Raw genomic sequence first — 14,151 nt, 5'->3', positions numbered from 1 at the left:
GCTGAATGAGATCTGAGGCAATATAATCATTTCCATTAATTTTAATCCTTTCCTTCGGTCCGACAGAAAACAATGGGACTTCCCAGAAAGCTAAATACAACATCAGGCAAAGCAAAACAAGAGTCTCTTGACGACCTTAGTGCATATTTGCTGACTGCGCTGCACTATGTCATACAAAGGGAAGGGCCACAAGGTACTCTCAGGCTGCACAGCATTATTTGTACACTGGGACAGCCTTGTAACTCGTATTCACACTGGCAACTGCAGCTACACTGTATAAAGAATTACATCCCCACCTCATCTTACAAAAAGTCTTCCTACTAAAAGATAGTGACATATGATGGAGGAAATACGTATTTACCATGTAGGAAATAATGTATGAAAGATAAAATCTGATACTTCTTCAATTTTATAAATGCCCAGGAGGAAACTAAAAGTGCTATTTTGTTCAGATCCTGTCTATAGTTAAAAGATTATTACTTCAACATAAAGTCACTTTCATACTAGGTTGGGCACCCAAAAATAAATTCAAAATAAAGGCAGCATTGGCCTTAACAGCCACTGAATTACATGAAAATAGAAAGAGTAAGAAATAAAATGTATAACTATCCAAGCTAGTGAAGAAGCAATTAACCTAGGGGACAAATATGTACAATGGAACAAAAGTTGGTCTCTTTCCTCAAGAGGGGGAAAAAAAATGTAAGCCTAAAGAATTAAAATGCTTCAAATGTAACAGACACATTCACTTGGTATTTAACATGCTTATAGATTACTTGATTGAAACCTAGCACTTAAGCAGACATTCTTAAATAGATGTATTGTGGTACCAGTCTAGGGGGTAAATAATTTTGATTGTTATACTGTTTTCTGTCTCTTCCTTTAAAACTGATTTTTACTGAGTGGATTTAAGTATAGACATGAAGAAATGGAATACTTAAACCAGCAAAATGGTCAGTACAGTGAGTGAATTTTAGGGACAAGGGCAGCTGGAATGTATTCGTTTACAGGAATCTCAAATGCAGTACCATTTTATTCCCGAAGACATTCATGGTGAATCTGCTACTTTAACTCATCTGATCTTGAGCTCACCAACTGCTACCACACTATTGCTCTAGGCTTGCTATCTACATCTTTGACTCTTCTGTAAGATTTCACATATGGGCCCAGCGTGGTGGCCTAGCAGCTAAAGTGCTTGTCCTTCATGCACTGGAAGTAAAACTCCAAAGAAAAGCTCATTGTACATATGGACACCGATCCCAGCGGCCCTGCTTCCCATCCAGCTCCCTGCTTGTGGCCTGGGAAAGCAGTCGAGGACGGCCCAAAGCCTTAGCACCCTGTACCCACATGGGAGACTGGGAAGAAACTCCTGGCTCCTGACTTTGGATCAGCGGAGCTCTGGCCACTCTGGTCACTTGGGCAGTGAATCAATGGACAGATGATCTTCCTCTCTGTCTCTCCTCCTCTCTATATATCTGACTTTACAATAAAAAAAATTCACATATATTAGAAATTGTATCATAGTTTTCCTTATATGTTACAATTGTTTCATTTAGTGTAATACCCTCCAGATTCAATTATGTGGTGGAAAATGGCAGAATCTTATTTCTCTAGACTGAATAATATCTATCTAAATAGATATTGTTGTTCAAAGAATATGGAATTAAAAATTGTTTATTTTGATATAAAAACTTTGAAAACCATTTTAATAATATACATTTGCATGTTCTAAAACTTTTGGAGGACTCTTGTAAGTAAAGCCACATATTTATATCACACAGCTTTTTTATCTGTCAACATTTAGATTTTTCATATCTTGACTACTGAGAATGATGCAATGAACATGGGACAGAAGATAACATTGTAAACAGTGATTACATCTTTGTTGGTGGAATCCCCAGAGGAGGGACTGCTGGGTCACATGACAGCTCTATTTCTTGTTTCCTAAAGGAACTGCCACCTCAGTGTCCATAATGGCTGCACCCATCTACAGTCCCACCAACAGTGTGAGGAAGTTCTTGCTTCTCCCCATCCTCACTGGCATTTATCTTGTGACTTTTTGTTCAGACCATCCTTGTGAGTGCAAGGTGATGTCCACTGCGGTTTGGACTGGTGCGTCCCTAGAGCTGAATGATATTCAGCATCTTTTCATATCTGCTTTTAGGTCTTATTTGGAGAAATGTCATTCCAGTGAGTTGTACGAATGCCTTCACAGAATTGGGATATGAACTCCTTATCAGATAAATGATTTGCAAATATTCACTCGTATTGTAGGATATGATCATTCCATTTTACTGTTTACTTTGTTGCAAAAAAACTAGTTTGATGCAGTCCCGTACATGTTTTTTTTGTCTTTGCAGCCTGAACTTTTGGTGTGACATCTCAAATAACATTGGAAAATGGTCACAATGCTGGCTCTTTTAAAACTTGTGGGCCTGGACTGCAATGTTCACCAGCTCATACAAGGCCAAATGGAAGGCCAGACTACGCCGGGCACTGGCCTAAAGCCCACACTGGCATGTGTGAGAACTAGGTCTGGGAGTGGGTCAAGTGGAAGAACTTGGGAAACTCTGTTGGCAAGTCACAGCTCCCGCTGGTGAACACGTGGTCCAGACCTGGGGGTTGGACAAGCTGGGCGAAGTAGCTCCAACGGCTGACCAATGTGTGAGTTGGTAATAAAACGAAGTAGACTGGGCTGCACCGAGTTAACTTAGCCCACAGGAAAAATCAGAAATCAGGATGGAGCACAGGTCATGCTGAGCTGGGCTCTTGCACCTACCGGTCTGCGTGAGCCAGGGATGCTAAGACACAGTGTCTTAAGGCAGGGGTTGGGACAGGTGAGGAGCTGTGCCAAGCATAGTCAGAGCAACCACTGGCATGTGCGCGATGTATGGCTGAGAACAGGCCTGGTTGGGGAGCTAAGGGAACACTCGAGCTGGGTTGGGGTTTCCACCAAGGGGGCGTGGGCTAGAATGGGGGGGCTGCATTCTGATCAGGATACGGTTGTAGTCTCCCTTGGCACAAGTGTGGATTGGGACTGGATGCACCAAGCCAGGCCAGACTCCAACACCCTCTGGTGTTCTGGAGGACCAGGGCAGATGTGGGATGGACTAGGCTAGGTCTCAGCCCCTACTGAGCCATGTGTGAGCTGTATGTGAGTATGGACGAGCCTTGGCTGGGTTGAAATATCCAGCAGTAAGAACCAGATTGGGTTGAAGGTCAGTCAGGAAAAAGTCCAAAACAGGCCATGGAAAGTTTCCCACTGGCATACTTTTGGCATGGGCCAGGGGAAGACCAGGCTGAATCAGTACACGTCATCCACTGGCAATCCGAGCACTGGGACAGAGTGTGGGTCGAGCCAGGTTTAGTCGCGACAAAAACCAGTGCACATTATGAAATGCCAAGGTGAGGTTACCTGTACTGGATGTGACCACAGCACCCAACCAGCACACATGAGAACCAGGAAGGGAGGGGGCAGAGCCGGCAGGGGAATAAGGGGTGGTTCCCTTGCTGGACAGCTACTCCCACTGGAGAGCATGAGCTGGGATGGGGGCAGACCAGACTAGGCAGGGCTACAACACCTGTGGGCCTCATGTGGACCAGATCAGGGAAAAGCCAGGCTGGGCTGATTATTCCTACTGCTGTAAACAAAAATTAGAGTGAGTGGGGGTTGGTTGGGCTTAGCTGCAGCATCAGCTGGCAAAAGCTGGCACTGGGGGCTAAGCCTGTCAAGTTAAACCACAGAACCACCTGGAGAGCGCATAATCCGCAAGTAGGAGTGACCTGGGAAGGAAATAGTGGGCTCCTCCCTCTTGGGTTACTACATACACTGGAAGGCACGAAAACCAGGACAGGGGCTGGGGTGGCTAAACAGAAAGGCACCCAATAGCATGTGTGTGGGCTGGAGAGTCGGAACAAGGCTTCAATACCCATTGACATGTATGAGAGCAGAAGGGGATGTGGGACAGACTGGACTAGTCTGCCACACATACTGGCAAACCAGGGTAGGGGGTGGGTCTGGTGGGGGTTATTGTGGGTTGCTCGACTAGGCTGCAGCTCCCACTGGTTTGTGTGAGGGCCGAGTATGTGCTGGGCAAAGTCAGGCTGGACTGCGGCACGCACTGGTTCCAGTGGAAGTCAGGGTTAGAAACAAAACAAACCCAGCAATAATTGTAACCACTAGCTAATCAGGGCAATGGACTATGCCAGGCCCTGTGCTTGCTAGCACATACAAGAATTTGGTCTGAGAACACCTCAGATGGTCTCTTTGGGGATCTTTCCAATTGAACTGCCGGACTCAGAACCCTAACCATCAAAAGACAGAGGACAGAACAGGTCAACCAACCATCTCAGCTATATCTTGGCAGCGAAAAACTGGGCAAACGGAGACTCTATGATGGGTTATGTCAATCAGTGGATTCTTCAAAGACCTCATAGTGCTTGGAGTGGTGAGATTGGCAACGATTTATAACTGTTGAACTATCAAAACCACTTTCCTGTAGCCCTTGAACCTTTTTACCCTAATTAACTTTGTAACGATTGTCAAAATATAATAAATAAAAAAAAAGAAAACTACAACAAAATCCACAATACACATTTATACACAGCACTTAAACCACAGAAACTCGCATGCAAAGAGTAAATCCTGACAATAACCAGGAAAAAAAAATACACAGAAAAAATAATTAAAGACTGCGGTAGCCATTTTGGCCAAAAACTATGTAATCCAGAAAAGTTATAGCACGTTATCTTTAAAGCACTGTGCAAAACCTCTCAACTTCTTCACTCACTGAAAATATTTTTCAAGAAGAGTGGAAAAAATGAGAATTTTGTGAAGAAAGAAAAGCTGAAAGAATGTATTATCAGTAGTCTTTGATTAAAGGAATTACAGGGCCCAGTGCAATGGCTCCATTGACTAATCCTCCACCTCTAAGCGCTGGGATTTCACACGGGTGCCAGTTTGTGTCCCAGGTGCTCCACTTCCCATCAAGCTCCTTGCTTATGGTCTGAAAAGTAATGGAAGATGACCCAAAGCCTTGGGACCCTACATCACTGTGGGAGACCCAGAGGAAGCTCCTGGTTCCTGGCTTTGGATCAGCTCTTCTCCAGCTGTTGAAGCCATCTGGATGGAAGATCTTTCTGTCTGTCTCCTTTTCTCTGAAAATCTGATCTGCTTTTCCAATAACAATAAGTAAATCTTAAAAAAGAAAGAAAATATTACAAACATTTTTTAGAGATGTTTGATACCAGCCTGACAATGGGACCTACACAAAGAAAGGAAGTATGTTAAGACATAGTTAAAAGGAAAGGAAATAATGTTTTCTTATTTTTAATGATTTTAAGGGTTATCTGGAAGTGGATTATGGGGGCAGGACAATGTGGTGCAGTGGGCTAAGATGTCACGTAGAATACTCTCATCCTGTTTTGGGGTGCGCCTAATCTCTACTCTATGTCCCCTTCACTACCCTGCCAAAGTGCACCCTGGGAGGCACTATTTCATGGCACAAGAACTTTAGCCTACGCTGCCCACTTGCAATAACCAGATGATATTCAGAACTCCTGACTGTGGCTACCCAGCCCTGGCTACTGAGAGAATCTGAGAAACAAACCAGCAGATAAAGATCTTACAGGGCCCAGCATGGTAGCCTAGTGGCTAAATTCTCGCCTTGCATCCACCAGGATCCCATATGGGTGCCAGTTTGTGTCCTGGCTGCTCTGCTTCCCATCTAGCTCATGCTCGTGGCCTGGGAAAGCAGTAGAGCATCGCTTATGTGCCCACATGGAGACTCAAAAGAAATTCCTGGCTCCTAGCTTCAGATCTGCTCAGCTCTGACCAATGTAGAAATCTGAAGAACAAATCAATGTATAGAAGATCTTCTCTCTATAATTCTGCCTTTCCAATAAAACAAATCTTAAAAAAAAAAAATAAATTAACTCCCCCAAAAGAAGAAAGAGTTAAATAAACAAAGTACAGCTGGGGACAAAGAAAACAACTAGGAAGTTGAAAGATATAAATCCAATCTATGAATAATTAAATATAAATGACCTATATTCTGATATTAACCAGGTATCTAAGAGCATGGCCATATTTACTTGCTAATTCCAACAGTCCACTGGCAAATTTAAAATTTTACATGGAAATAATATAATAATGAAATATGTAAATTGTGAAATTTTTACTTTCTTTTTAAACGTTATATTCTTATTTTTATTGCCCTACTGCCTTAGGTCAGATATGCAGAACTCCACCAGGATTCAAATTGATTATTCTTTCTTGTTACATTATGAAAGTGTCCTCCTATTTGTTTTAAGGTTTTCACTTTTTAAACCAAAATGGAGGTTAGATATTAACAAGAATTTTCTGCATGTACTGAGACTCATAAGATTACTCTTATCTGTTAACGTAAATTAAATAAATAGTTTTTTTAATAGATCTTTAAATGTTAAGCCACATTTTTTCTGAAACAAACTGATACGGATATGAATAAAAGTTGAGAATAAAAGACAGATTGAAGGTGAGAACAGCTTTGATAATATTTTTAAAAAGTAAATCAAGTAGAATCACATTTTCTTTAGTTTAATTCTTATTTGGAAACCTAACAAGTATTTTTGTTTACAACATATTTATTTGAAAGGCAGAGTGACAGAGAGGGTGCCACGGACCCTCCGAGTCCTGCTTCACTCCCTGGATGAATGCAGTAACTGGGGCTAGGAGGGGCTCAAGCCAAGGGCTTGGAACTCCATCCAGATCTTCCTGGTGAGCCGTGGGGGCCTAGGTGGTTAGGATACCTTCTGCCAGCTTCCCAACTACATTAGCAGGGATCTTGATCAAAGGAGGAGTTTCCAGTTCTTAAATCAGCATTCATATGAAATACCAGTGTGCCAGCAGAGGCGTAACCCATGACCCCGGAACACTGGTCCTAAGCCTTACAAATATTATATAAAACTGAAGGTTAGAAAGTATATAATACACAGGAAGAAATCCTCCTTTACGAAGGCAACTGTAATACAAAATAAATACTTGCTCCCCCACACTGAACCTGGTAACAATAAACTCAAAGACAAAGGAGAAGACAAAGGAGGGATAGAGAATGGCCTAGACCTATACTGCAAAGCAAGCAGAAAACCTAGTTTCAGCTCTCCAGGCTTGGACTATACACAGCACTGTGAACACAGCCATCTCTCAGCAGTCCAACTGTAGCGTCCTCTGGAGCGCCAGAGGAGTAAAGTACCTCGCAGTAGAAAGGCTGCAGACTCAAGGACCTTCTGGATCACAAAATCAAGCCAGGGGCACAGTGGAGGGATGTCACGTGGGGGTAAGCAGAGGAGACATGGAGAGCCTTAGGGGGATTCAATGGGGGGGGGGGGTCACAGAATTGGGGCTTTCTGGTGTCATCCAACAACAGCAAAGAACAGTAGAACAGTACAGTGAGAGCTACTCCAGTGGATTCAAGGCAGATGGGGGTGGTCAGATTTGCTGGAAGGGGAGTAACAGCAAGTGCGTGGGTGTCCTTCTGAACTGACAGCCTGAGCAAGCAGGGTGTCAGCAACTTTTTTTTTAACTTATTCCTGACTTTTGTAGGATACCCAAAATGGTGGCCAGTATCATTGTCTTCCACTTACTCCTTTTCTTCTAACACGCACTATTCTGTGGTCGGCTCTGCTCTACCTACAACCGCATGCACTCCTTGGGCAGTTTCAACTAAGTACAGAACTCAGTCACCACGGTTATTCAGCTTCCCCATGGGCACCCTCCTCCAGATGATCAGTGGGTACTTCAAGACAGGCCCAAGAACTAAACATCTGTCTACCCAAACCAGCTATTTCTTACGCATTCTCTTTCTAACTCGAGAGATCTCTAAATTTGGCTGAGACTTCAACAGTGAGAGCTACAAATGATAAACCTGTCCATACCTTATGTAAAAAGAAAGGCAAGACATGCATGGCAGACTTGTAAACATACAGGATGTTAGAGCTTCCTCACAGATTAGGTAGAACAAAGGCAGATTCCCCCAGGAACCCTCCGATGCCACGTGGTTGATACTGAGTGAGGAGATGCCAATGCCTGAATGGTAAGCTGCCAACGCGTTAAGATAAAAGCACTCTTGGGCCCAGTGCGGTGGCATAATAGTTAAGGTCCTCACTTTGCACGTGCTGGGATCCCATATGGTTGCCAGTTCTAATCCCAGCGACCCCACTTCCCATCCAGCTCCCTGCTTGTGGCCTGGCAAGCAGTTGAGGACCGCCAAAGGCTTTGGGACCCTGCACCCATGTGGGAGACCAGGAAGAGGCTCCTGGCTTCGGATTGGCTCAGCTCCAGCTGTTGTGGCCACTTGGGGAGTGAATCATCGGACGGAAGATCTTCCTCTCTGTCTCTCCTCTCTGTATATCCGCCTTTCTAATAAAAATAAAATAAATCTTAAAAAAAAAAAAGATAAAAGCACTCTTACACGCCCCTTGGAGCAGGCCTCTAAAACAGGACAAAATGTTCTCAGGAGAATCTGACACGTCCTCAGAAACACGCAGATACAGCCTGAGCCTAACCTGGAACATTTGGCAAAAAACAAGATGCAGGTAGCTGTCACAACGGCACAGATTCGCAAGCTGTACTTGTACCAGTGGTTTCCCATCGGCCAAGGAAGTGCTGCAGAGGAGCGGAGACATCTTAAGGGGCCCCTGTCAAAGACATGTGCCTTATGGAGTTAAGATATTTATCAGAAACAGGATGGGCTCAATTTAAGAGGTGACAGCTACAAGGGAATTGCAAAAGGTGGTGGGAATGTACACCCTAGCTGAAAGGAAGCTGGGTAATGTGGACAACCCGCCGGGGATATCCCAAAAACGACCCTAAGGTCACACCTCTGAAAGTTCACATTTGTATACCCGTCACACAGAGGCCACTGGCAGCCAGATCACAACAGTCCTAGTCAGGTAAAACTTATTCCTTTCTCCACTAATCTTCCTTCTGAATCTAAAGTGGAAAGTGGGAGAAGGTAGCAGACTGCATTCCTCCTGCCTGCTATAGATCCCTGAGCTACACAGATAGGCCTGCCAAGGGGCAAGAGAAGGCTCCCATTCGTGCTGGCCTGAACTTCTCATACTTAATCATCAGGATAAGGTCTGTTCTTTTCTGTTTTTCTTTGAAGGGTAGAATGAGAGTGAGGAAGAAAACCAGAGTGATATATTCTGACTGCTCACTCCAGATGCCTGCAGTCGCAACATATTGTAGGAAGGCAGAGGCCAGGAACTCCATTTGGATTTCAGATGTGGGTGGCAAGGACACAGGTACTTGAGCCATGACCTCCCAAGAAGGTGAACTGGAAGTAAAGAGTAACCAGGATTTGAACGAAGCACTCTAGTACAGAATGTGGGTGTGCCACTTAACCTACCATCCCATGAGGCTTATGCCCAGGCTCTTTTTTTTTTTATTTGGAAAGGCGGATAAACAGAGGAGGAAAGACACAGTGGAGGAGAGACAGAGAAGAAGATCTTCCGTCCGACAGTTCACTCCCCAAGTGACTGCAATGGCTGGAGCTGAGCCAATCCAAAGTCAGGAGCCAGGGTCTCCCATACCGGTGCAGGGTCCCAAGGCTTTGGGCTGTCCTCCACTGCTTTCCCAGGCCACAAGCAAGGAGCTGGATGGGAAGCAGGGCCACCAGGATTAGAACTGGCATCCACATGGGATCCCGGCACGTACAAAGTGAGGACTTTAACCACTATGCTATCACACCAGGCCCTCAGGCTCATTCTTAAGAGCTATGAGTGAACTCTTTTTTTCTTTTTAAAGATTCACTTATTTTTATTAGAAAGGCAGATATACAAATAGGAGGGAAGGCAGAGAGGAAGATCTTCTGTCCAATGGTTCACTCCCCAAGCAGCCACAACGGCCAGAGCTGAGCCAATCCAAAGCCAGGAGCCAGGAGCTTCTTCCCAGTCTCCCACATGGGTGCAGGGTCCCCGGTCATTAAGTCACAAATCTCCTTCCAGCACATCTCTTTTCCCCTAGTCCCTTGGCTACTAGCCAAAAACCCAAGGTACTATCAGCTACCTTGGGATTTCTCGACCCTGATGTACACTTCAGAATTTTAAAGTATTAAGCCAAAAACCAGGGCCCAGCCTAAAGATTCTGGTTTACGCGGGGTGGCAGGAGCCAGCCATTAGCTTTTGGTGCTGCTGTTGTTCTGAATATTTATTTATTTTTATTGGAAAGGTAGGTTTAGAGAAAGAGATACAAAGAGATATGAAGAGAAAGATCTCCGTCTACTGGCTGACTCCTTAAGTGGCCACAATGAGAAGTGCTGAGCCAATCTGAAACCAGAAGCCTGGAGTCTCTTCTGGGTCTCCCACATGGGTACAAGGTCCCAAGGCTTTGGGCCACTCTCCACTGCCTTCCCAGGCCACAAGCAGGGAGCTGAATGGGAAATGGCGCACCTGGGACATGAACAGGAGCCCATTTGTGATCCCGATGCATGCAATGTAAAGATTTAGCCACTGAGCCATCATTCCAGACCTGGCTTTATCTTTTTAAGAGCTCCCCAGGAGCTGCTGAAGTACAGGCAAGACTGAGGTCACCAGGCTACCTGGCCTTGCCCAGAGTTCAGGCATCCCTACCCCCAACCACCAGCACAACGCTTCAAAAACGATTTTCTTAAAAATGGAAATCTTCTATGATTTAGAACAGTGGTTCTCAATCTAGGCCACCCATGTGAATCACTTAGGGGCACTTAAGAAACCCCTGGCCCTAGGGCCAACTGCAAACAGATGTATACACAGTTTCTGGGGTTAAGAGGCAGACAGACAGCAGGATTTATTAAAGCAACCGAGATGATTCTGGAGTGTTGATAAAGTCGAGAAACACTGACTCGGAGGTGACAGGAAGCCGTATCAATCTCCAAGAGCAAGCAGCCCAATCCAAACTCCTTTGAAGATAAAGAGATGTTCTCTCCAACGTTAGCATCCTGGGCTCCCACACCAAAGTGATGCAGCTCATATGAGAGGGCCACACAGACATATGGTCGTGTGAAGTATTACTTCCCTCTAGAAAGTCCCCTGCCACTCATTCACAGCGTACTCCCATCCCAGGGTTAAGACCTTGCCAGGGCTGCCTACCCGGCATGGCCCTTCTCCCCTGACACACAAGAAGCAGAGCTCCTACAGCCTCCTGTGACCATTGCTCTTCTACAGGGTGGGGTGAGGGCAATTGTTACTGTCTCAGTCTAATTCCCTTTCCCAACTCCTTGAGATTAAAAATTGAATCATATCCATGTTTTAATCCCACTGCTACCACTGTGCAGGACACACAGTAAACTCCAAATATTAACTGTCTTCACTTCATCTAGAAGGAGAAAAATTTTTATTATTATATAGGTAGAATCCCCTTTAAAAAAAAAAAAACAAAACAGACAGACATCAAGTTTATATATTACATGCAATTCTCCTTAGAGCAGAAACCAACAGCTGGACTTCAAAAACTTTAAGACAAATGTGCAATGTCTGTTCTGTTTATGAGCTGTAACAAATCAAAGGAGAAGGGTGGCAACCTGCAGAATAGTAATGCTGGGCTTTCCACTGAACAACACATCTCCTAAGACACACTGCTTTAACATGCTGAGATTGGCACAACGACATGTGGCTGCCTTAGTCAAGTAAGTTAGACTGCTAACTTCATATGAAAGTAAACAATAGGTACTCTATCTCCTTAAAATGAAAACAACTTATAAAAATGTTTTGAATGATCTGACTTAAAGCATTCAAAAAATGATACACTGATAAAATAATATGGCTAACAGCATCTGATGGCAGCTTGGACTGCTCTGGATCCTGTCACCCAGCAACGAATCAGGTCTTTATCTAGGAAAACTTACACTAAACATGTTCTACTTATATGGACAGTGTATGTGCTTTATCCAAAGACAACAAGTTTCCTACAATATAAATGGAAAAGGAACTAAACACTTAGAAAGTGAACTTCATTCGAAGATTTTTTTGCTATGGGCTGTAGAAATCAGAACATGCAAAATGATTACTATATTACTAAGTGTCTAAAATAAATCTTTGTAATCCACAAAATAGCCTTGATTACTAAATTGATAACACTATGCATTGGATGCATATTACTTGCTTGGGAACATATTAAAATTGAAGTATATCAAGTGACTAGGAAGACAAACAGAGGCATCAACCATAATATGTGGTATTCGTGGCTCATTTGTTTTTTTACCTTATTTGGCGATTTCAAAGGTGAGATGGCTATTTTATTTGGTGTCTGTGTTGTAGAATTTAAAGTTGATCCAATAACACCACTTTCAGATATTGTTATGGTCTTTGATGGAGTTCCAGGAGTAGATTGTGAAAGAACCCTACCTGCAAATGAGAGGCAGGATATCAGTTCGATTTCTTTCAATAACAGCAAAAAAAATCTATGTGATGATGATCTATACCCACAAGGGCTGTAGCATATGTAGAATATTACTCATATTTCATATGTATCAATACAGGAACTTAAATGTCCCTAATGAACTCTGGTTAGTGAACTTAGAAAGGAACAAAACAATGTTTCTTCTATTAATATCATATCAGTTTATATAGTCTACAAAACAGTCCCATTCATAGTCTCACAAATATTAAGTTAAAAGGATCAGAAAATAAGTGCAAGACAAACATTAAACGTTCCCAGTATTAACATAGCTTCTGAATGTGGCAACCTAAACCTGTCTTTGAATCTCAGTACTCTGCTAGACAGGACTTCCTCTCTGCGCTCAGACTGTGAAGGTGCAATTCAAATGCATACTTGGAAATCAGCTTTTGGAACAACTTAGGGTTGGGAATTTGGGGAGGGGTTAGGGAAACACTAGAACCTATGCAGCTATACCAGACTTATCACCGACTTTATATGACCAAAGCAAAACCACTGTATCTCTAGCTACCCTAGGTACATTGCATACTGTGTTCCCTTCAGGACACAATCTCTCATGAACACAGAAAAATTACTGTACACTGTATCTGAACAGCTCAGGCAATTCCAAATCATACTAAAATGAGCTGAAATATCAGGAAGCTCCTAGGCAAGACAGAGTCCATCCACTCTTCTCTGCTCATTCGTGCCTTACACTCAGTATTCTGTGTGTCCATTCTGAGCCCATGATAGAACTGTAATCGCATTCCCTATCACCCTAATCCCATCTTAGACTTGGCCCTGACACATGTTGGGTTAAAACCTGAGCCAAAGCATCAACCCTTTATGTAGGACCTCCCAGAGCTGCCTGAGACAGGGGCTCCTCTCTCAGCTACGGAGTGACTGGCACAGTGCCCCCAAGGAGCAGTAAATAAGAGCTCTCTTTGGAAGCCATAATGGACATATAGATAATCATGAAGTATAAATTCAACAAAACTTGTTTAACTTAAAAAGCAGAATAAAGGGCATATGACTACTTATGAAGGACTCTACTATTGTAATAATAGTGGGAAAATCAGTTGGGGTTGGGAATTTGAGGAGGGGTTAGGGAAACACTAGAACCTATGCAGCTAAACCATAAATTTAAAAAAAAAAAATAGCATTATGACTTAGTGGGTAAAGTTGTCACATGCCATGCTGGCATACCATATAGGCATGAGTCATGTCCTGGCTGTTCTACTTCAATCCAGTTTCCTGCTAATAGCCTGAGAAAAGCAGAAGGAAGATGGCCCAAGTACTTGGGTCTCTGTCACCAACATGGGAGACCTGGATGAAGCTTCTGGCTCTTGGCTTTGTCCTGGCCCAACCTGGCTATTGTAGCCATTTAGGGAGTGAACCAGCAGATGCAAAACCTCTCACTTTTTCTCTCCATAACCAGGTCTTTCAAATAAAAATAATAAAATCTTAAAAAAAAAAAGGGGGAATACAAAGAGAACTAAATTATCTCCAAACTAACTTGTAAATGCTTTGACTTAGTTTACACACACAAGAATGAATGGTGTAGGGGTTGGGTGGAGAGGGAGAAACAGAAAGAATTTTCTTTCTAGACAAAAACACGGCATTAGTATCCAACAGCTTCTGAGATATTTGATAATAACACCAAATATAGTTTATTTTTAAAGTAAATCAAGTTTTATCCTCATTTGTGAATTAAAAAAATATTCTGAATGTAATTTTCCAAATGTCTTTCTGGCACATGA

At 43.3% G+C, this 14,151-nt stretch overlaps 1 protein-coding gene across 2 annotated transcripts in view; it reads right to left on the bottom strand.

Moving 5' to 3' along the window:
- Positions 1–14,151, bottom strand: part of LOC121166325 (protein lin-54 homolog) — a 67,298-nt gene that overhangs the window by 23,379 nt on the left and 29,768 nt on the right. For both annotated transcript variants that reach the window (XM_040995469.1, XM_040995470.1), the window contains exon 4: positions 12,218–12,360. In XM_040995469.1, coding sequence (XP_040851403.1) covers positions 12,218–12,360 — 143 coding nt within the window. The remainder of the gene's footprint in view (positions 1–12,217; positions 12,361–14,151) is intronic.

This window comes from Ochotona curzoniae, unplaced genomic scaffold, assembly GCF_017591425.1.
Source record: "Ochotona curzoniae isolate NIBS_2020 unplaced genomic scaffold, NIBS_Ocur_1.0 patch124, whole genome shotgun sequence".
NCBI classification, from domain to species: Eukaryota; Metazoa; Chordata; class Mammalia; order Lagomorpha; family Ochotonidae; genus Ochotona; species Ochotona curzoniae.
This window is presented reverse-complemented; position numbering and strand designations above follow the sequence as displayed.